Source organism: Oncorhynchus kisutch, linkage group LG30 (genome assembly GCF_002021735.2).
Source record: "Oncorhynchus kisutch isolate 150728-3 linkage group LG30, Okis_V2, whole genome shotgun sequence".
Taxonomy (NCBI): Eukaryota; Metazoa; Chordata; class Actinopteri; order Salmoniformes; family Salmonidae; genus Oncorhynchus; species Oncorhynchus kisutch.
In genome coordinates this window covers 28,818,218-28,844,366 of record NC_034203.2, presented here as the reverse complement: position 1 = coordinate 28,844,366, position 26,149 = coordinate 28,818,218, and the positions used below count along the sequence as shown (strand labels likewise).

At 34.5% G+C, this 26,149-nt stretch overlaps 1 protein-coding gene across 11 annotated transcripts in view; it reads right to left on the bottom strand.

The window, feature by feature from the left end:
- Nucleotides 1–26,149, bottom strand: part of LOC109874533 (obscurin) — a 134,593-nt gene that overhangs the window by 57,417 nt on the left and 51,027 nt on the right. For all 11 annotated transcript variants that reach the window (XM_031809833.1, XM_031809839.1, XM_031809841.1 and 8 more), the window contains exons 18-24: nt 8,346–8,615; nt 7,844–8,113; nt 6,893–7,162; nt 6,669–6,781; nt 6,367–6,520; nt 5,909–6,070; nt 5,340–5,444 (exon numbers count right to left, since the gene is read on the bottom strand). In XM_031809833.1, the coding sequence (XP_031665693.1) occupies nt 5,340–5,444; nt 5,909–6,070; nt 6,367–6,520; nt 6,669–6,781; nt 6,893–7,162; nt 7,844–8,113; nt 8,346–8,615 (1,344 nt within the window). The remainder of the gene's footprint in view (nt 1–5,339; nt 5,445–5,908; nt 6,071–6,366; nt 6,521–6,668; nt 6,782–6,892; nt 7,163–7,843; nt 8,114–8,345; nt 8,616–26,149) is intronic.

Below are 26,149 nucleotides of genomic sequence, written 5' to 3'. Positions count from 1 at the left end.
CTTTCACTTCTCCTACCACCTCATCCAGAGACTTGAGGAACACTGCACGCTTTTCTGGAGGAATCCAAATGGAGAGCAACCCCACAACCACCAGTCAAAGACGTTTAACATATTCTTTAGTCCCACTTCTACACTACAATATTTTGACTTGGAATCAGACTAGGTCACGAGTCCTTACCTTTGACCTTTAGGGTCACAGCCTCCTTGACCTCCCTGACCTTGAAGGTGATGGTGCCCCTTTCCTCAGGTGCAAGGTTCTTGAGTGTGAGCGTGTGCATTTTGCCCACCTGAGTGATGGTGTTGACTTCGTTTGAGAAGGGTACTTTGTCATTGAGCAGCCAATGCACCTCCTCATCAGCGTAGTTGATCTCACAGGTGAACACTGCATCACTGTCCTCATCCACCTCAGTGTCCGCCAGGTGCTTGGTGATCTCCACCTTCCGAACTGCGATAAACCACAGATGGAGATGGATGGAGATGGAATCTCATTTGAACCATCAATGCTCAGCAAAGCAAATAGCATTGAAGTCAAATCAACACCAAAAAGCAATACAAAACATACACTCTACAGTGAGAGTGGCTTTGGTCTCGGCAGCAGTCGACTGACAGCGGTACTCCCCAGTGTCTTCCTCAGTCAGCTTCTGTATGGTCCGCTTAGCCCGCACAGCGTCCTGTTTCAGGCTGCACTTGTCTGATGTCGCCAGGAGGGTTTGGCCTTTGAACCAGCTCACCTCTTTGGGTGCGGTGGAGAACATGGAGCTTAGTGTGGCTGAGCCCTTCTCTTTGGTTGTCATATCCTTAATGGGCTCTACAACCTCAAGAGGGCGCTCTGTAGTCGAGACAATAAGACGTGCAAACAGCTCTGATCATAGGCAAGTCAGGTAACATGGTCCTGACCCAGTTTTGGTTGTAATCTGGTTGTAACAACGTCATTTCAGCCAGTTATACCCACTGGGAATATGGTGTTCTGTGTGAGGAGAAGCCTCTGACCTTTGACAGTGACCTGGGCCACAGACTTGCTCTTGCTCTTGCCAGCACTGAACTGGACAGGTCCTGTCATGGAGGCCTTGGTCTTCTTGAAGGTGAGACGGTGCATGGAGCCCTCCTTCCCCAAGTCAGCAATGTCCTGCATGGCCACACCATTCAGGATCCACCTGGGGTGCCTCGACTGAGTTGATGTTTATCTCCACCTCGAAGAAGGCAGCAAAGGGCTCGGTCACTTCCACTGCACTTAGCTCCCGTACGATGCTGATGGCCTGCTCTAGAGGGACCATAGATACCGAGAGTATAGGTCTAATTTGAGACAGAAGCACTCTTAATTACACTTTTTAGGGATATTATAAGAGTGCTATTTCCATTAATTCACTCACTGACGGGTAATCCTGTGTCCTGAAGTAATCATACGTGCTAAAAGAGATTGAAAGTGTATTTTTAAAAAGTCACATCAACCTTTATAAAAATACACTTTAAAGAAAATTCCTAGAAGTTTACAATAGACAATGTCCTGAATTTCATCCCGTTACCTTCCACAACAAGTTTACAGGATGTCTTGTCGACGATGGCGTTGCAGGTGTAATTATCCTCGACATCCGAGCCCACGTCATTGATAGTGAGTTTGCGATATATACTCTTGCTGTTAATCTCGTGCTTCTTGCTGGGCTTGGTCTCCTTCTTGTTCTTGTACCACTTGACCTTGGCGCTTGCCCGAGACATTTGACATTCCAGGAACCCACGGTGTGTATGCATGGCTAACTTATCCCTGAGCTTCTTCACAAACTGGACAGGGAGCTCTACAGTAACAATAACAACCTTATCAATACAAGGAAGCCATACTAAGCAGTTCCACAGTAGCATATAAAAACTCTATCATACATCAAAGCTGTAAGCAGCACTAAAATAATACAGTCTACAAAGAAAATAAAGTACTTGATGGGCCATGGCAATACCAAAGAAGCCTATAAGCCTATGCAGAAACCCTTCGTAAGCATATCTGATCTATTTACTGTACAGTTGCTTCCAGCATACACTACAAGACACAACGTTTGTGGACACCTGCTAACCAAACATCTCATTCCAAAATCATGGGCATTAATATGGAGATGGTCCCTCCTTTACTGCTATATCAGCCTTCACTCTTCTGGGAAGGCTTTCCACCAGATGTTGGAACATTGCTGAGGGGACTTCCTTTCAGCCACAAGAGCATTAGTGGACATCATCATTAGTGATGTCGGGCACTGATGTTGGGCGATTAGGCCTGGCTCGCAGTCTGCATTCCAATTTCAATTCATCCCAAAGGTCTTCGATGGGGTTAAGATCAGGACTCTGTGCAGGCCAGTCAAGTTCTTCCACGCCAATCTCAACAAACCATTTCTGTGTGGACCTCGCTTTGTGCACGGGGGCATTTTCATGGTGAATCAGGAAAGGGCCTTCCCCAAACTGTTGCCACAAAGTTGGAAGCACAGAATTGTCTAGAATGTCATTGTAAAATGTCCCTTCAATGGAACTAAGGGGCCTAGCCCGAACCATGAAAAACAGCCCCAGACCATTATTAATTATTATTTAAGAATGTAGTGAAGTAAAAGTAGTCAAAAATATAAATTAAAAAGTAAAGTACCGGTACCCCAAAAAACTGAAGTAGTTTTACGTAAGTACAGTCATGGGCAAAAGTTTTGAGAACGACACAAATATACATTTTCACAAAGTCTGCTGCCTCAGTGTCTTTAGAAAAATTTGTCAGATGTTACTATGGAATACTGAAGTATAATTACAAGCATTTCATAAGTATCAAAGGCTTTTATTGACAATAACATGAAGTTGATGCAAAGAGTCCATTTTTGCAGTGTTAACCCTTCTTTTTCAAGACCTCTGCAATCCACCCTGGCATGCTGTCAATTAACTTCTGGGCCACATCTTAACTGATGGCAGCCCATTCTTGCATAATCAATGCTTGGAGTTTGGCAGAATTTGTGGGTTTTTGTTTGTCCACCCGCCGCTTGAGGATTGACCACAAGTTCTCAATGGGATTAAGGTCTGTGGATTTTCCTGGCCATGGACCCAAAATATCGATGTTTTGTTCCCCGAGCCACTTAGTTATCACTTTTGCCTTATGGCAAGGTGTTCCATCATGCTGGAAAAGGCATTGTTCATCACCAAACTGTTCCTGGATGGTTGGGAGGATGTGTTGGTACCATTCTTTATTCATGGCTGTGTTCTTAGGCAAAATTGTTAGTGAGCCCACTCCCTTGGCTGAGAAGCAACCCCACACATGAATGGTCTCAGGATGCTTTACTGTTGGCATGACACAGGACTGATGGTAGCACTCACCTTGTCTTCACCGGCAAGCTTTTTTCCGGATGCCTCAAACAATCGGAAAGGGTATTCATCAGAGAAAATGACTTTACCCCAGTCCTCAGCAGTCCAATCCCTGTACCTTTTGCAGAATATCAGTCTGTCCCTGATGTTTTTCCTGGAGAGAAGTGGCTTCTTTGCTGCCCTTCTTGACACTAGGCCATCCTCCAAAAGTCTTCGCCTCACTGTGCGTGCAGATGTACTCACACCTGCCTGCTGCCATTCCTGAGCAAGCTCTGTACTGGTGGTGGCCCGATCCCGCAGCTGAATCAACTTTAGGAGACGGTCCTGGCGCTTGCTGGACTTTCTTAGGTGCCCTGAAGCCTTCTTCACAACAATTGAACCGCTCTCTTTGAAGTTCTTGATGATCCAATAAATGGTTAATTTAGGTGCAATCTTACTGGCAGCAATATCCTTGCCTGTGAAGCCCTTTTTGTGCAAGGCAATGATGACGGCACATGTTTCCTTGCAGGTAACCATGGTTGACAGAGGAAGAACAATGATTCCAAGCACCACCCTCCTTTTGAAGCTTCCAGTCTGTTATTCGAACTTAATCAGCATGACAGAGTGATCTCCAGCCTTGTCCTCATCAACACTCACACCTGTGTTAACGAGAGAATCACTGACATGATGTCAGCTGGTCCTTTTGTGGCAGGGCTGAAATGCAGTGGAAATGTTTTTGGGGGATTCAGTTCATTTGCATGGCAAAGAGGGACTTTGCAATTAATTGCAATTCATCTGATCACTCTTCATAACATTCTGGAGTACATGCAAATTGCCATCATACAAACTGAGTCAGCAGACTTTGTGAAAATTAATATTTGTGTCATTCTCAAAACCTTTGGCCACGACTGTACTTTACAGCACTGGCTTTTTTTACAGAACAGCAAACTCCCTAAATTGAGATGGAAACACTAAAAGAGCCATGTCCCCTGGATCTCATCATAGGAAAGATCTTGAAATAACTTCAAGGAGCTCTGAAATATGTCCAATCCTCAAGATGAGGAATTCATTGGAGTAAAACGTTATAATAATCGCCCTGATGCATCAGCAGCCTACAGCCTACAGCCTATTTGGACAGACTTATATTTTTACGTTTGACATTTGAGTCATTTAGCAGACGCTCTTATCCAGATTTACTTACAGTTTACTTACAGCTATCTTAAGATAGCTAGATGAGACAACCAAATATCACAGTCATCGTAAATACATTTTTCCTCAAAATAATTTTTCTTCAAAAAAATTTTTGGTACCAACTTGTCCCAATCTACAGGATCTCAAAGTGGACTTAAGTCTAATTAAGTGGGTCATTGACTTTCTCCTCAATAGGGGTCAGTAAGCCAAAGAAAAAATCTCCCTGTGCAATTCATTTCCACGGGCTACCCCAAGGAACAGGGATTTCTCCTGTGCTGTCCTCCATCTACTCCAACGTCCTGAGGGGCTCGGATAGTCACTGCATGACCTTTTCACTCCTGGCCTGGTACAGAGGGATCTCCATAAGCAACATGAGAGCAAGCTCCCGAGGGTGGTCAGGTCACCCTAGGATCTGGGTCCCGTGGTTCAGGTTTCCAGAGGATGTAAAACAACGGTATATCAAGAAAAGACTGCACCATGGATTTCCAGGGAAACAACTCACAACCTCTATATATTCTTAGGGGTCATCTTGCCCTCTGGCCAGGGATACAAAACACCTACATTTCAGAATAAAAGAGGCAATCCCCACAGACATCTGGCTGCTGAACCAAAATAAACCTCAGGACAATAACTCTGAGGACACAGAGGACAGACTAACTAGATTTTAGTTATGGTTAGAGCACTGAATTCACCATTGGTATGTTTAATAAGTGTTAGTGAATTCTGTGGATTTGTTGTGTATATTGTGATGACCTGAACATCATTAATTTAACAAAGGTATTCTATCATATGGCATATTGTGCCGTATATAGCATTCTATGAGGAATGCATGCTGGAAATGGACTTTGTTTCTTTACCTTTCACTGTCAGTTTGGCCGTTGAAGAGGCCTTTTCAGCTGTGAATTTAATCTCCGCCACGTCTTCTGGTGTCACCGATTTAATCAGCAGCACATAGATTTTACCTTTAATTGAAAGAGGGCAACTTATAAGAACAGTACAGAATGGTAAAACACAGAAATAGTACATTAGACCTAATTAATCAATGATGGCTAATAATTCAAAAGCTGATGCATGAGCGTCTATTAATAAAATGTATGAGTGTCTATTACTAAAATATATGAGTGTCTATTACTAAAATGTATGAGTGTCTATTACTAAAATATATGAGTGTCTATTACTAAAATATATGTGTGTCTATTACTAAAATGAATGGGTGCCTATTAATAAAATGTATGAGTGTCTATTAATAAAATGTATGAGTGTCTATTACTAAAATGTATGAGTGTCTATTACTAAAATATATGAGTGTCTATTACTAAAATATATGAGTGTCTATTACTAAAATATAATATATGAGAGTCTATTGCTAAAATGGACATCTAAACATATACTTGGAAAGAATTCTAAATGTGTGTATCCTCCTCACCCTCTTGTCTCATCTTGATGTTGTCACCGACTTTGAGTTTGGTGTCACCTTTGAACCACTGGCAGGCCACTTCATCGTGAGAGATCTCACACATGAATGACGCACTCTCCTTCTCCATCACCTCCACATCCTCCAGCTTCTTCACTATCTTAATGTCTCGGGCTTTGGGGGAGAATCACAAGAGACCATTAAAAGAGACATCAGAGAGCCTTCAACACATCTAATGCTGAATGGAATAGGGACATTCTTTTCCATTGATTCATAGCTATATATCTGGTAAGAAGGATGCCTATTATTTAAAATTGAGACATGCACTATTTTACCAACCTGTAAGTACATCTTTCATTGACAAGCCTATACAATCGTCATTGGATTGTATTATACGATCATTATCATTGGATCGCATAATATACCATGTATCATGTTGTATCATAAGAATAACATGTAGGGACTCATACCATGTACAGTGAGTTTGGCTGATGTATTGTCGTCAGACGTTCGACAAACGTATGTGCCCTCATCCTCTTTGGAACATTTATAGATGAGGAGGCTACGTGTGCGACCCTGGGAGTGGATGCCAAAGTTCTTTCCTGGTTTTAGTTCCGTATCACCCTAGGGAACAGTGATATTTTAGTACAAATGATTACTTCACTTTGTATACACAATTATGCAAAGTAAATTGCTGACATTGAACATTTTCTCGTTTTGCATGACTGGATGTTCGAGTTCTATGATTTACCACAAGAATATGTTTTCTCACCTTGAACCACTTGACCTCAGAATTGGTTCTGGACACCTCACACTCAAGTGTTGCCTTCTCCTTCTCTGGAGCTTTGACATCCTCCATGGGCCTAGAGATCATGGCAGCAGGTTCTGTATGAGCCACAATGCAAAAAGGTACAGTATTTAAATAAGAGGTGCCACTTCAAATTACACTCAACTTGATGAATAGCTTAATGTTGGACAACAATTGAGATAACCTACCTGCAACAATGAGCTTGCCAGAAGACTTGACCCCTTCCGCTTGGAAGACAATCGTTCCTGCGTCCTCCATCTTGAGTTGGGACAGTGTAAGGGCATGCTTCTTTCCAAGGGCCGTGATGCGACAGTTGGACCCTGCCTTGAGCTTGGCTCCGCTCCTGGTCCAGGAACCCTCCACGTCAGCTTGACTGAGCTCCACCTCCAGGGTCACTGTCTCCTTCTCATTGGCCTTGACCTCGGCCAGCAGGCCCTTCACCACCTCAATCTTCTGCACTGTGAAATACACATAGAGGGAATATTTAGGTGTGTTGGAATATGCTAAATGTTTAGGTTATAAAGAATCATCGCTAAGTGTCCTGTGCATCTCTTTTCGGCACTGACACTGTAGCTATAAATAGTCTGGGGCTACAGAGTGGCGCAGCGGTCTAAGGCGTTGCATCTCAGTGCTAGAGGCATCACTACAGACCCTGGTTCAATTCCAGGCTGTATCATAACCGGCACACAATTGGCCCAGCATCGTCCGGGTTAGGGTTTGTCCGGGGTAGGCTGTCATTGTCAATAAGAATTTGTTCTTAACTGACTTGCCGAGTTAAAAAAGGTACAAAAATATATATACATAACAAAATAAACATCTGTGTGGAGATCAAATGTACAAACTGCATGTCTGATTAGGAAATACTGTCTGTGCTTAACTGAGATCACTAGATCGCTATTTATACATAATCATAAAACTACAGCATCTGTAAATGGGACATACTCTTACTTGGGCGGTAGGTAGTCTAGTGCTTAAGAGCGTTGGGCCAGTAACCGAAAGGTCGCTGGATCGAATCACCGAGCTGACTAGGTGAAAATTCTGTAGATGTCCCTTTGAACAAGGCACTTAACCCTCATTTCTACTGTAAGTCACTCAGGATAAGAACGTCTGCTAAATGACTAAAATATAAAGGTACTTACCATCCACCGTGAGTTTGGCCTGGGTCTTGTCATCCAGAGTTTCACAGGAGTAGTAGCCGCGGTCAGCGGTAGTCACACTCTTGAAGACCAGGGTCTGCTTGGCCCCGTCCACCCTGATGTCCATGTTGCCTCCGGGCTGCAGCACCACACTGTTCTTCATCCACCTGACCTCTTTAGAGGGTCTACTAAGCTCCACCTCCAGCTTCACTCCCTTCTGATCCTCTACCGTCGTCACGTTCTGAAGCTTTTTCTTGAACATCACCGGCTCCACTGTCAGGGTACAAAGAAAACACAGATATTGCAACTCCTTCGTGATAACTGTAGCGCTTCTAAGCTAAAATGCTTAAAAGGCTTATACATTTTTGTAAACAATGTCTATAATTGTGTATCAGTCAATCAAAACAATCTGCTGATAATACAGAACAGAAGTATATCCACTGGAAATTAGCTCAGATATTATATCATACAGTAAGTGTTAAAGTGAATAGAGCTTGGTTCTTACGTTGCACTTGGAGGGTAGCGTTGCAGGTTTTGCCCTCAGCTGCCATGCTGATCTCCCCAGCATCCTCCTGACTGACTGACGTGATGGTGAGGGAGTGGCTGGTGGCCCTGTGCTCAATCTTATACTTGGGCCCAGCAGTGATTGGCACGTTGTTGCGGAACCATTTTACTTTGACGTCTGCTGGGGTGACACTACACTTGAAGATGACATCTTTCCCTTCCACTGCAACGATGCTGCTCAGCTTGGAAGTCAGATTCACCAGTCTGGGGGCTGAAAAGTTCATAATGGAAAAGATTATCTGGAGACACTTAATTAGACTCAGGCACGAAGAAAATGTGTTAATATTGAAATACATGGGTTAATATCTAGTATGTTTGACGATATGTCTGTAACTATGTTGTATATGTCTATAACTATGTTGTATATGTCTATAACTACGTTGTATATGACTGTAACTATATTGTATATGTATGTAACTATGTTGTATATGTCTGTAACTATGTTGTACAGGTCTGTAGCTATGCTGTATTTGTCTGTAACTATGTTGTATATGTCTGTAACTATGTTGTATATGTCTGTAACTATGTTGTACAGGTCTGTAGCTATGCTGTATTTGTCTGTAACTATGTTGTATATGTCTGTAACTATGTTGTATATGTCTGTAACTATGTTGTATATGTCTGTAACTATGTTGTACAGGTCTGTAGCTATGCTGTATTTGTCTGTAACTATGTTGTATATGTCTGTAACTATGCTGTATATGTCTGTAACTATGTTGTATATGTCTGTAAATATGTTTCATATGTCTGTAATTATGTTGTATATGTCTGTAACTATGATACTCATGTCTGTAACTATGTTATATATATATATCTCTAACTATGCTATATATGTCTCTAACTATATTGTATATGTCTGTAACTATATTGTATATGTCTGTAACTATGTTGTACAGGTCTGTAGCTATGCTGTATTTGTCTGTAACTATGTTGTATATGTCTGTAACTATGTTGTATATGTCTGTAACTATGCTGTATATGTCTGTAACTATGCTGTATATGTCTGTAACTATGTTATAAATGTCTGTAACTATGTTGTACAGGTCTGGAACTATGTTGTATATGTCTGTAACTATGGTGTATATGTCTGGAACTATGTTGTACAGGTCTGAAACTATGTTGTATATGTCTGTAACTATGTTGTACAGGTCTGTAACTATGTTGTATGTGTCTGTAACTATGTTGTATATGTCTTTAACTATGCTGTATATGACTGTAACTATGTTGTACATGTCTGTAACTATGTTGTATATGTCTGTAACTATGTTGTATATGTCTGTAACTATGTTTTACAGGTCTGTAACTATGTTGTATGTGTCTGTAACTATGTTGTATATGTCTGTAACTATGTTTTACAGGTCTGTAACTATGTTGTATGTGTCTGTAACTATGTTGTATATGTCTGTAACTATGTTGTATATGACTGTAACTATGTTGTATATGACTGTAACTATGTTGTATATGTCTGTAACTATGTTGTATATGTCTGTAACTATGATACTCATGTCTGTAACTATGATACTCATGTCTGTAACTATGTTATATATATCTAACTATGCTATATATGTCTGTAACTATATTGTACATGTCTGTAACTATGTTGTATATGTCTGTAACTACGTTGTATATGTCTGTAACTATGTTGTACAGGTCTGTAACTATGTTGCATATGTCTGTAACTATGTTGTATATGTCTGTAACTATGTTGCATATGTCTGTAACTATGTTGTATATGTCTGTAACTATGTTGTATACGTCTGTAACTATGTTGTATACGTCTGTAACTATGTTGTATATGTCTGTAACTATGTTGCATATGTCTGTAACTATGTTGTATGTGTCTGTAACTATGTTGTATATGTCTGTAACTATGTTGTATACGTCTGTAACTATGTTGTATATGTCTGTAACTATGTTGCATATGTCTGTAACTATGTTGTATGTGTCTGTAACTATGTTGTATATGTCTGTAACTATGTTGTATGTGTCTGTAACTATGTTGTATATGTCTGTAACTATGTTGTAAATGTCTGTAACTATGTTGTATATGTCTGTAACTATGTTGTATATGTCTGTAATTATGTTGACTATGTCTGTAACTATGTTGTACAGGCATGTAACTATGTTGTATATGTCTGTAACTATGTTGTATATGTCTGTAATTATGTTGACTATGTCTGTAACTATGTTGTATCTGTCTGTAACTATGTTGTATATGTCTGTAACTATGTTGTATGTGTCTGTAACTATATTGTATACGTCTGTAACTATGTTGTATTTGTCTGTAACTATGTTGTATGTGTCTGTAACTATGTTGTATGTGTCTGTAACTATGTTGTATGTGTCTGTAACTATGTTGTATATGTCTGTAACTATGTTGACTATGTCTGTAACTATGTTGTACAGGCATGTAACTATGTTGTATATGTCTGTAACTATGTTGTATATGTCTGTAATTATGTTGACTATGTCTGTAACTATGTTGTATATGTCTGTAACTATGATACTCATGTCTGTAACTATGATACTCATGTCTGTAACTATGTTATATATATCTAACTATGCTATATATGTCTGTAACTATATTGTACATGTCTGTAACTACGTTATATATGTCTGTAACTATGTTGTACAGGTCTGTAACTATGTTGCATATGTCTGTAACTATGTTGTATATGTCTGTAACTATGTTGTATATGTCTGTAACTATGTTGTATACGTCTGTAACTATGTTGTATACGTCTGTAACTATGTTGTATATGTCTGTAACTATGTTGTATATGTCTGTAACTATGTTGTATATGTCTGTAATTATGTTGACTATGTCTGTAACTATGTTGTACAGGCATGTAACTATGTTGTATATGTCTGTAACTATGTTGTATATGTCTGTAATTATGTTGACTATGTCTGTAACTATGTTGTATCTGTCTGTAACTATGTTGTATATGTCTGTAACTATGTTGTATGTGTCTGTAACTATATTGTATACGTCTGTAACTATGTTGTATTTGTCTGTAACTATGTTGTATGTGTCTGTAACTATGTTGTATGTGTCTGTAACTATGTTGTATATGTCTGTAACTATGTTGACTATGTCTGTAACTATGTTGTACAGGCATGTAACTATGTTGTATATGTCTGTAACTATGTTGTATATGTCTGTAATTATGTTGACTATGTCTGTAACTATGTTGTATATGTCTGTAACTATGTTGTATATGTCTGTAATTATGTTCACTATGTCTGTAACTATGTTGTACAGGCATGTAACTATGTTGTATATGTCTGTAACGATGTTGTATATGTCTGTAATTATGTTGACTATGTCTGTAACTATGTTGTATATGTCTGTAACTATGTTGTATATGACTGTAACTATGTTGTATATGTCTGTAACTATGTTGTACAGGCATGTAACTATGTTGTATATGTCTGTAACTATGTTGTATATGTCTGTAATTATGTTGACTATGTCTGTAACTATGTTGTATATGTCTGTAACTATGATACTCATGTCTGTAACTATGATACTCATGTCTGTAACTATGTTATATATATCTAACTATGCTATATATGTCTGTAACTATATTGTACATGTCTGTAACTACGTTATATATGTATGTAACTATGTTGTACAGGTCTGTAACTATGTTGCATATGTCTGTAACTATGTTGTATATGTCTGTAACTATGTTGTATATGTCTGTAACTATGTTGTATACGTCTGTAACTATGTTGTATGTGTCTGTAACTATGTTGTATATGTCTGTAACTATGTTGTATTTGTCTGCAACTATGTTGTACAGGCATGTAACGATGTTGTATATGTCTGTAACTATGTTGTATATGTCTGTAATTATGTTGACTATGTCTGTAACAATGTTGTACAGGCATGTAACTATGTTGTATATGTCTGTAACTATGTTGTATATGTCTGTAATTATGTTGACTATGTCTGTAACTATGTTGTATCTGTCTGTAACTATGTTGTATATGTCTGTAACTATGTTGTATGTGTCTGTAACTATATTGTATACGTCTGTAACTATGTTGTATTTGTCTGTAACTATGTTGTATGTGTCTGTAACTATGTTGTATGTGTCTGTAACTATGTTGTATGTGTCTGTAACTATGTTGTATATGTCTGTAACTATGTTGACTATGTCTGTAACTATGTTGTACAGGCATGTAACTATGTTGTATATGTCTGTAACTATGTTGTATATGTCTGTAATTATGTTGACTATGTCTGTAACTATGCTGTATATGTCTGTAACTATGTTGTATATGTCTGTAATTATGTTCACTATGTCTGTAACTATGTTGTACAGGCATGTAACTATGTTGTATATGTCTGTAACGATGTTGTATATGTCTGTAATTATGTTGACTATGTCTGTAACTATGTTGTATATGTCTGTAACTATGTTGTATATGACTGTAACTATGTTGTATATGTCTGTAACTATGTTGTACAGGCATGTAACTATGTTGTATATGTCTGTAACTATGTTGTATATGTCTGTAATTATGTTGACTATGTCTGTAACTATGTTGTATATGTCTGTAACTATGATACTCATGTCTGTAACTATGATACTCATGTCTGTAACTATGTTATATATATCTAACTATGCTATATATGTCTGTAACTATATTGTACATGTCTGTAACTACGTTATATATGTCTGTAACTATGTTGTACAGGTCTGTAACTATGTTGCATATGTCTGCAACTATGTTGTATATGTCTGTAACTATGTTGTATATGTCTGTAACTATGTTGTATACGTCTGTAACTATGTTGTATACGTCTGTAACTATGTTGTATATGTCTGTAACTATGTTGTATATGTCTGTAACTATGTTGTATATGTCTGTAACTATGTTGTATGTGTCTGTAACTATGTTGTATATGTCTGTAACTATGTTGTATTTGTCTGCAACTATGTTGTATATGTCTGTAACTATGTTGTATATGTCTGTAACTATGTTGTACAGGTCTGTAGCTATGCTGTATTTGTCTGTAACTATGTTGTATATGTCTGTAACTATGCTGTATATGTCTGTAACTATGTTGTATATGTCTGTAAATATGTTTCATATGTCTGTAATTATGTTGTATATGTCTGTAACTATGATACTCATGTCTGTAACTTTGTTATATATATATATCTCTAACTATGCTATATATGTCTCTAACTATATTGTATATGTCTGTAACTATATTGTATATGTCTGTAACTATGTTGTACAGGTCTGTAGCTATGCTGTATTTGTCTGTAACTATGTTGTATATGTCTGTAACTATGTTGTATATGTCTGTAACTATGCTGTATATGTCTGTAACTATGCTGTATATGTCTGTAACTATGTTATAAATGTCTGTAACTATGTTGTACAGGTCTGGAACTATGTTGTATATGTCTGTAACTATGGTGTATATGTCTGGAACTATGTTGTACAGGTCTGAAACTATGTTGTATATGTCTGTAACTATGTTGTACAGGTCTGTAACTATGTTGTATGTGTCTGTAACTATGTTGTATATGTCTGTAACTATGCTGTATATGACTGTAACTATGTTGTACATGTCTGTAACTATGTTGTATATGTCTGTAACTATGTTGTATATGTCTGTAACTATGTTTACAGGTCTGTAACTATGTTGTATGTGTCTGTAACTATGTTGTATATGTCTGTAACTATGTTTTACAGGTCTGTAACTATGTTGTATGTGTCTGTAACTATGTTGTATATGTCTGTAACTATGTTGTATATGACTGTAACTATGTTGTATATGACTGTAACTATGTTGTATATGTCTGTAACTATGTTGTATATGTCTGTAACTATGATACTCATGTCTGTAACTATGATACTCATGTCTGTAACTATGTTATATATATCTAACTATGCTATATATGTCTGTAACTATATTGTACATGTCTGTAACTATGTTGTATATGTCTGTAACTACGTTGTATATGTCTGTAACTATGTGTACAGGTCTGTAACTATGTTGCATATGTCTGTAACTATGTTGTATATGTCTGTAACTATGTTGCATATGTCTGTAACTATGTTGTATATGTCTGTAACTATGTTGTATACGTCTGTAACTATGTTGTATACGTCTGTAACTATGTTGTATATGTCTGTAACTATGTTGCATATGTCTGTAACTATGTTGTATGTGTCTGTAACTATGTTGTATATGTCTGTAACCATGTTGTATACGTCTGTAACTATGTTGTATATGTCTGTAACTATGTTGCATATGTCTGTAACTATGTTGTAGTGGTCTGAACTATGTTGTATATGTCTGTAAACTATGTGTAGGTGTCTGTAACTATGTTTGTATATGTCTGTAACTATGTTGTAAATGTCTGTAACTATGTTGTATAATGTCTGTAACTATGTTGTATATGTCTGAATTATGTTGACTATGTCTGTAACTATGTTGTACAGGCATGTAACGTATGTTGTATATGTCTGTAACTATGTTTGTATATGTCTGTAATTATGTTGACTATGTCTGTAACTATGTTGTATCTGTCTGTAACTAGTTGTATAGTCTGTAACTATGTTGTATGTGTCTGTAACTATATGGGTACGTCTGTAAGTAACTATGTTGTATTTGTCTGTAACGTTATGTTGTATGTGTCTGTAACTATGTTGTATGTGCTGATACTATTGTTGTATGTGTCTGTAACTATGTTGTATATGTCTGTAACTATGTTGACTATGTCTGTAACTATGTTGTACAGGCATGTTAACTATGTTGTATGTCTGTAAACTATGTTGTATATGTCTGTAATTATGTTGACTATGTCTGTAACTATGTTGTATATGTCTGTAAACTATGATACTCATGTCTGTAACTATGATACTCATGTCTGTAAACTATGTTATATATTCTAACTATGCTATATATGTCTGTAACTATATTGTAACATGTCTGTAACTACGTTATATATGTCTGTAACTATGTTGTACAGGTCTGTAACTATGTTGCATATGTCTGTAACTATGTTGTATATGTCTGTAACTATGTTGTATATGTCTGTAACTATGTTGTATACGTCTGTAACTATGTTGTATACGTCTGTAACTATGTTGTATATCGTCTGTAACTATGTTGTATATGTCTGTAACTATGTTGTATATGTCTGTAACTATATGTCTGTAACTATGTCTGTAACTATGTTGTATATGTCTGTAACTATGTTGTATATGTCTGTAACTATGTTGTATGTCTGTAACTATGTTGTATATGTCTGTAACTATGTTGTATATGTCTGTAACTATGTTGTATATGTCTGTAACTATGTTGTATACGTCTGTAACTATGTTGTATATGTCTGTAACTATGTTGTATGTGTCTGTAACTATGTTGTATATGTCTGTAACTATGTTGTATGTGTCTGTAACTATGTTGTATATGTCTGTAACTATGTTGTATATGTCTGTAACTATGTTGTACAGGTCTGTAACTATGTTGTATATGTCTGTAACTATGTTGTATATGTCTGTAATTATGTTGACTATGTCTGTAACTATGTTGTATATGTCTGTAACTATGTTGTATATGTCTGTAATTATGTTCACTATGTCTGTAACTATGTTGTACAGGCATGTAACTATGTTGTATATGTCTGTAACGATGTTGTATATGTCTGTAATTATGTTGACTATGTCTGTAACTATGTTGTATATGTCTGTAACTATGTTGTATATGTCTGTAACTATGTTGTATATGTCTGTAACTATGTTGTACAGGCATGTAACTATGTTGTATATGTCTGTAACTATGTTGTATATGTCTGTAATTATGTTGACTATGTCTGTAACTATGTTGTATATGTCTGTAACTATGTTGTATATGTCTGTAACTATGTTGTATGTGTCTGTAACTATGTTGTATACGTCTGTAACTATGTTGTATATGTCTGTAACTATGTTGTATGTGTCTGTAACTATGTTGTATGTGTCTGTAACTATGTTGTATGTGTCTGTAACTATGTTGTATATGTCTGTAACTATGTTGACTATGTCTGTAACTATGTTGTACAGGCATGTAACTATGTTGTATATGTCTGTAACTATGTTGTATATGTCTGTAACTATGTTGACTATGTCTGTAACTATGTTGTATATGTCTGTAACTATGTTACTATGTCTGTAACTATGTTACTCATGTCTGTAACTATGTTGTATATGTCTGTAACTATGTTATATGTCTGTAACTATGTTGTATATGTCTGTAACTATGTTGTATATGTCTGTAACTATGTTGTATATGTCTGTAACTATGTTGTATATGTCTGTAACTATGTTGTATATGTCTGTAACTATGTTGTATATGTCTGTAACTATGTTGTATACGTCTGTAACTATGTTGTATATGTCTGTAACTATGTTGTATATGTCTGTAACTATGTTGTATATGTCTGTAACTATGTTGTATATGTCTGTAACTATGTTGTATATGTCTAACTATGTTGTATATGTCTGTAACTATGTTGTATATGTCTGTAACTATGTTGTATATGTCTGTAACTATGTTGTATGTCTGTAACTATGTTGTATATGTCTGTAACTATGTTGTATATGTCTGTAACTATGTTGTATGTGTCTGTAACTATGTTGTATTGTCTGTAACTATGTTGTATGTGTCTGTAACTATGTTGTATGTGTCTGTAACTATGTTGTATATGTCTGTAACTATGTTGTATATGTCTGTAACTATGTTGTATGTCTGTAACTATGTTGTATATGTCTGTAACTATGTTGTATATGTCTGTAACTATGTTGTATATGTCTGTAACTATGTTGTATGTCTGTAACTATGTTGTATATGTCTGTAACTATGTTGTATATGTCTGTAACTATGTTGTATATGTCTGTAACTATGTTGTACTATGTCTGTAACTATGTTGTATATGTCTGTAACTATGTTGTATATGTCTGTAACTATGTTGTATATGTCTGTAACTATGTTGTATATGTCTGTAACTATGTTGTATATGTCTGTAACTATGTTGTATATGTCTGTAACTATGTTGTATATGTCTGTAACTATGTTGTATATGTCTGTAACTATGTTGTATATGTCTGTAACTATGTTGTATATGTCTGTAACTATGTTGTACTATGTCTGTAACTATGTTGTATATGTCTGTAACTATGTTATATGTCTGTAACTATGTTACTATGTCTGTAACTATGTTGTATATGTCTGTAACTATATGTATATGTCTGTAACTATGTTTATATGTCTGTAACTATGTTGTACAGGTCTGTAACTATGTTGTATATGTCTGTAACTATGTTGTATATGTCTGTAACTATGTTGTATATGTCTGTAACTATGTTGTATATGTCTGTAACTATGTTGTATATGTCTGTAACTATGTTGTATATGTCTGTAACTATGTTGTATATGTCTGTAACTATGTTGTATATGTCTGTAACTATGTTGTATGTGTCTGTAACTATGTTGTATATGTCTGTAACTATGTTGTATATGTCTGTAACTATGTTGTATGTCTGTAACTATGTTGTATGTCTGTAACTATGTTGTATATGTCTGTAACTATGTTGTATATGTCTGTAACTATGTTGTACAGGTCTGTAACTATGTTGTATATGTCTGTAACTATGTTGTATATGTCTGTAACTATGTTGACTATGTCTGTAACTATGTTGTATCTGTCTGTAACTATGTTGTATATGTCTGTAACTATGTTGTATATGTCTGTAACTATGTTGTATACGTCTGTAACTATGTTGTATATGTCTGTAACTATGTTGTATATGTCTGTAACTATGTTGTATGTGTCTGTAACTATGTTGTATGTGTCTGTAACTATGTTGTATATGTCTGTAACTATGTTGTATATGTCTGTAACTATGTTGTACAGGCATGTAACTATGTTGTATATGTCTGTAACTATGTTGTATATGTCTGTAATTATGTTGACTATGTCTGTAACTATGTTGTATATGTCTGTAACTATGTTGTATATGTCTGTAACTATGTTGTATATGTCTGTAACTATGTTGTACTATGTCTGTAACTATGTTGTATATGTCTGTAACTATGTTGTATATGTCTGTAACTATGTTGATATGTCTGTAACTATGTTGTATATGTCTGTAACTATGTTGTATATGTCTGTAACTATGTTGTATATGTCTGTAACTATGTTGTACAGGTCTGTAACTATGTTGTATATGTCTGTAACTATGTTGTATATGTCTGTAACTATGTTGACTATGTCTGTAACTATGTTGTATAGTCTGTAACTATGTTGTATATGTCTGTAACTATGTTGTATATGTCTGTAACTATGTTGACTATGTCTGTAACTATGTTGTATATGTCTGTAACTATGTTGTATATGTCTGTAACTATGTTACTATGTCTGTAACTATGTTGTACAGGTCTGTAACTATGTTGTATATGTCTGTAACTATGTTGTATATGTCTGTAACTATGTTGATATGTCTGTAACTATGTTGTATACGTCTGTAACTATGTTGTATATGTCTGTAACTATGTTGTATATGTCTGTAACTATGTTGTATATGTCTGTAACTATGTTGTATATGTCTGTAACTATGTTGTATATGTCTGTAACTATGTTGTATATGTCTGTAACTATGTTGTATATGTCTGTAACTATGTTGTCATGTCTGTAACTATGTTGTATATGTCTGTAACTATGTTGTATATGTCTGTAACTATGTTATATGTCTGTAACTATGTTGTATATGTCTGTAACTATGTTGTATATGTCTGTAACTATGTTGTACAGGTCTGTAACTATGTTGTATATGTCTGTAACTATGTTGTATATGTCTGTAACTATGTTGTATATGTCTGTAACTATGTTGTATTTGTCTGTAACTATGTTGTATAGGTCTGTAACTATGTTGTATATGTCTGTAACTATGTTGTATATGTCTGTAACTATGTTGTATATGTCTGTAACTATGTTGTATATGTCTGTAACTATGTTGTATATGTCTGTAACTATGTTGTATTTGTCTGTAACTATGTTGTATATGTCTGTAACTATGTTGTATATGTCTGTAACTATGTTGTATATGTCTGTAACTATGTTGTATGTGTCTGTAACTATGTTGTATATGTCTGTAACTATGTTGTATATGTCTGTAACTATGTTGTATATGTCTGTAACTATGTTGTATATGTCTGTAACTATGTTGTATATGTCTGTAACTATGTTGTATGTCTGTAACTATGTTGTATATATATATCTCTAACTATGTTGTATATGTCTGTAACTATGTTGTATATGTCTGTAACTATGTTGTATATGTCTGTAACTATGTTGTATGTCTGTAACTATGTTGTATATGTCTGTAACTATGTTGTATATGTCTGTAACTATGTTGTATATGTCTGTAACTATGTTGTATATGTCTGTAACTATGTTGTATATGTCTGTAACTATGTTGTATATGTCTGTAACTATGTTGTATATGTCTGTAACTATGTTGTATATGTCTGTAACTATGTTGTATATGTCTGTAACTATGTTGTACAGGTCTGTAACTATGTTGTATATGTCTGTAACTATGTTGTATATGTCTGTAACTATGTTGTATATGTCTGTAACTATGTTGTATATGTCTGTAACTATGTTGTATATGTCTGTAACTATGTTGTATATGTCTGTAACTATGTTGTATATGTCTGTAACTATGTTGTATATGTCTGTAACTATGTTGTACATGTCTGTAACTATGTTGTATATGTCTGTAACTATGTTGTATATGTCTGTAACTATGTTTTACATGTCTGTAACTATGTTGTATATGTCTGTAACTATGTTGTATATGTCTGTAACTATGTTGTATATGTCTGTAACTATGTTGTATATGTCTGTAACTATGTTGTATATGTCTGTAACTATGTTGTATATGTCTGTAACTATGTTACTCATGTCTGTAACTATGTTGTCATGTCTGTAACTATGTTGTATATATCTAACTATGTTGTATATGTCTGTAACTATGTTGTACATGTCTGTAACTATGTTGTATATGTCTGTAACTATGTTGTATATGTCTGTAACTATGTTGTATATGTCTGTAACTATGTTGTATATGTCTGTAACTATGTTGTATATGTCTGTAACTATGTTGTATATGTCTGTAACTATGTTGTATATGTCTGTAACTATGTTGTATATGTCTGTAACTATGTTGTATATGTCTGTAACTATGTTGTATATGTCTGTAACTATGTTGTATATGTCTGTAACTATGTTGTATATGTCTGTAACTATGTTGTATATGTCTGTAACTATGTTGTATATGTCTGTAACTATGTTGTATATGTCTGTAACTATGTTGCATATGTCTGTAACTATGTTGTATGTGTCTGTAACTATGTTGTATATGTCTGTAACTATGTTGTATGTGTCTGTAACTATGTTGTATATGTCTGTAACTATGTTGTATATGTCTGTAACTATGTTGTATATGTCTGTAACTATGTTGTATATGTCTGTAACTATGTTGATATGTCTGTAACTATGTTGTACAGGCTGTAACTATGTTGTATATGTCTGTAACTATGTTGTATATGTCTGTAACTATGTTGACTATGTCTGTAACTATGTTGTATATGTCTGTAACTATGTTGTATATGTCTGTAACTATGTTGTATATGTCTGTAACTATGTTGTATATGTCTGTAACTATGTTGTATATGTCTGTAACTATGTTGTATATGTCTGTAACTATGTTGTATGTGTCTGTAACTATGTTGTATATGTCTGTAACTATGTTGTATATGTCTGTAACTATGTTGTATATGTCTGTAACTATGTTTTACAGGTCTGTAACTATGTTGTATATGTCTGTAACTATGTTGTATATGTCTGTAATTATGTTGACTATGTCTGTAACTATGTTGTATATGTCTGTAACTATGATACTCATGTCTGTAACTATGATACTCATGTCTGTAACTATGTTATATATATCTAACTATGCTATATATGTCTGTAACTATATTGTACATGTCTGTAACTATGTTGTATATGTCTGTAACTATGTTGTACAGGTCTGTAACTATGTTGCATATGTCTGTAACTATGTTGTATATGTCTGTAACTATGTTGTATATGTCTGTAACTATGTTGTATATGTCTGTAACTATGTTGTATATGTCTGTAACTATGTTGTATATGTCTGTAACTATGTTGTATATGTCTGTAACTATGTTGTATATGTCTGTAACTATGTTGTATATGTCTGTAACTATGTTGTATGTGTCTGTAACTATGTTGTATATGTCTGTAACTATGTTGTATATGTCTGTAACTATGTTGTATATGTCTGTAACTATGTTGTATATGTCTGTAACTATGTTGTATATGTCTGTAACTATGTTGTATATGTCTGTAACTATGTTGTATATGTCTGTAACTATGTTGTATATGTCTGTAACTATGTTGTATATGTCTGTAACTATGTTGTATATGTCTGTAACTATGTTGTATATGTCTGTAACTATGTTGTATATGTCTGTAACTATGTTGTATGTGTCTGTAACTATGTTGTATATGTCTGTAACTATGTTGTATATGTCTGTAACTATGTTGTATATGTCTGTAACTATGTTGTATATGTCTGTAACTATGTTGTATATGTCTGTAACTATGTTGTATATGTCTGTAACTATGTTGATATGTCTGTAACTATGTTGTATAGGTCTGTAACTATGTTGTATATGTCTGTAACTATGTTGTATATGTCTGTAACTATGTTGTATATGTCTGTAACTATGTTGTATATGTCTGTAACTATGTTGTATATGTCTGTAACTATGTTGTACTATGTCTGTAACTATGTTGTATAGGTCTGTAACTATGTTGTATATGTCTGTAACTATGTTGTATATGTCTGTAACTATGTTGTATATGTCTGTAACTATGTTGTATATGTCTGTAACTATGTTGTATATGTCTGTAACTATGTTGTATATGTCTGTAACTATGTTGTACAGGCTGTAACTATGTTGTATATGTCTGTAACTATGTTGTATATGTCTGTAACTATGTTGACTATGTCTGTAACTATGTTGTATATGTCTGTAACTATGTTGTATATGTCTGTAACTATGTTACTATGTCTGTAACTATGTTGTATATGTCTGTAACTATGTTATATATGTCTGTAACTATGTTGTATATGTCTGTAACTATGTTGTATATGTCTGTAACTATGTTGTACATGTCTGTAACTATGTTGCATATGTCTGTAACTATGTTGTATATGTCTGTAACTATGTTGTATATGTCTGTAACTATGTTGTATATGTCTGTAACTATGTTGTATACGTCTGTAACTATGTTGTATATGTCTGTAACTATGTTGTATATGTCTGTAACTATGTTGTATATGTCTGTAACTATGTTGTATATGTCTGTAACTATGTTGTATATGTCTGTAACTATGTTGTATTTGTCTGTAACTATGTTGTATATGTCTGTAACTATGTTGTATATGTCTGTAACTATGTTGTACATGTCTGTAACTATGTTGTATTTGTCTGTAACTATGTTGTATATGTCTGTAACTATGTTGTATATGTCTGTAACTATGTTGTATATGTCTGTAACTATGTTTATATGTCTGTAACTATGTTGTATATGTCTGTAACTATGTTACTATGTCTGTAACTATGTTGTATATATGTATGTAACTATGTTGTATATGTCTGTAACTATGTTGTATATGTCTGTAACTATGTTGTATATGTCTGTAACTATGTTGTATATGTCTGTAACTATGTTGTATATGTCTGTAACTATGTTGTATATGTCTGTAACTATGTTGTATATGTCTGTAACTATGTTGTATATGTCTGTAACTATGTTGTATATGTCTGTAACTATGTTGTATATGTCTGTAACTATGTTGTATATGTCTGTAACTATGTTGTATATGTCTGTAACTATGTTGTATATGTCTGTAACTATGTTGTATATGTCTGTAACTATGTTGTATATGTCTGTAACTATGTTGTACATGTCTGTAACTATGTTGTATATGTCTGTAACTATGTTGTATATGTCTGTAACTATGTTGTATATGTCTGTAACTATGTTGTATATGTCTGTAACTATGTTGTATATGTCTGTAACTATGTTGTATATGTCTGTAACTATGTTTACATGTCTGTAACTATGTTGTATATGTCTGTAACTATGTTGTATATGTCTGTAACTATGTTGTATATGTCTGTAACTATGTTGTATGTGTCTGTAACTATGTTGTATATGTCTGTAACTATGTTGTATATGTCTGTAACTATGTTGTATATGTCTGTAACTATGTTGTATATGTCTGTAACTATGTTGTATATGTCTGTAACTATGTTGACTATGTCTGTAACTATGTTGTATGTCTGTAACTATGTTGTATATGTCTGTAACTATGTTGTATATGTCTGTAACTATGTTGTATATGTCTGTAACTATGTTGTATATGTCTGTAACTATGTTGTATATGTCTGTAACTATGTTGTATAGGTCTGTAACTATGTTGTATATGTCTGTAACTATGTTGTATATGTCTGTAACTATGTTGTATATGTCTGTAACTATGTTGTATATGTCTGTAACTATGTTGTATATGTCTGTAACTATGTTGTATATGTCTGTAACTATGTTGTATATGTCTGTAACTATGTTGTATATGTCTGTAACTATGTTGTATATGTCTGTAACTATGTTGTATATGTCTGTAACTATGTTGTATATGTCTGTAACTATGTTGTATATGTCTGTAACTATGTTGTATATGTCTGTAACTATGTTGTATGTGTCTGTAACTATGTTGTATATGTCTGTAACTATGTTGTATATGTCTGTAACTATGTTGTATATGTCTGTAACTATGTTGTATATGTCTGTAACTATGTTGTATATGTCTGTAACTATGTTGTATATGTCTGTAACTATGTTGATATGTCTGTAACTATGTTGTATATGCTGTAACTATGTTGTATATGTCTGTAACTATGTTGTATATGTCTGTAACTATGTTGACTATGTCTGTAACTATGTTGTATATGTCTGTAACTATGTTGTATATGTCTGTAACTATGTTGTATGTGTCTGTAACTATGTTGTATACGTCTGTAACTATGTTGTATATGTCTGTAACTATGTTGTATATGTCTGTAACTATGTTGTATATGTCTGTAACTATGTTGTATATGTCTGTAACTATGTTGTATATGTCTGTAACTATGTTGTATATGTCTGTAACTATGTTGTACAGGCTGTAACTATGTTGTATATGTCTGTAACTATGTTGTATATGTCTGTAACTATGTTGTACTATGTCTGTAACTATGTTGTATATGTCTGTAACTATGATACTCATGTCTGTAACTATGTTACTCATGTCTGTAACTATGTTGTATATGTCTAACTATGCTGTATATGTCTGTAACTATGTTGTACATGTCTGTAACTATGTTGTATATGTCTGTAACTATGTTGTACAGGTCTGTAACTATGTTGTATATGTCTGTAACTATGTTGTATATGTCTGTAACTATGTTGTATATGTCTGTAACTATGTTGTATATGTCTGTAACTATGTTGTATAGGTCTGTAACTATGTTGTATATGTCTGTAACTATGTTGTATATGTCTGTAACTATGTTGTATATGTCTGTAACTATGTTGTACTATGTCTGTAACTATGTTGTATATGTCTGTAACTATGTTGTATATGTCTGTAACTATGTTGTATATGTCTGTAACTATGTTGTATATGTCTGTAACTATGTTGTATATGTCTGTAACTATGTTGTATATGTCTGTAACTATGTTGTATGTGTCTGTAACTATGTTGTATATGTCTGTAACTATGTTGTATTGTCTGTAACTATGTTGTATATGTCTGTAACTATGTTGTATATGTCTGTAACTATGTTGTATATGTCTGTAACTATGTTGACTATGTCTGTAACTATGTTGTACATGTCTGTAACTATGTTGTATATGTCTGTAACTATGTTGTATATGTCTGTAACTATGTTGTACTATGTCTGTAACTATGTTGTATATGTCTGTAACTATGTTGTATATGTCTGTAACTATGTTGTACATGTCTGTAACTATGTTGTACATGTCTGTAACTATGTTGTATATGTCTGTAACTATGTTGTATATGTCTGTAACTATGTTGTACTATGTCTGTAACTATGTTGTATATGTCTGTAACTATGTTGTATATGTCTGTAACTATGTTGTATATGTCTGTAACTATGTTGTATATGTCTGTAACTATGTTGTATATGTCTGTAACTATGTTGTATATGTCTGTAACTATGTTGTATATGTCTGTAACTATGTTGTATATGTCTGTAACTATGTTGTATATGTCTGTAACTATGTTGTATGTCTGTAACTATGTTGTATATGTCTGTAACTATGTTGTATGTGTCTGTAACTATGTTGTATATGTCTGTAACTATGTTGTATATGTCTGCAACTATGTTGTATATGTCTGTAACTATGTTGTATATGTCTGTAACTATGTTGTATATGTCTGTAACTATGTTGTACATGCTGTAACTATGTTGTATATGTCTGTAACTATGTTGTATATGTCTGTAATTATGTTGACTATGTCTGTAACTATGTTGTATGTGTCTGTAACTATGTTGTATATGTCTGT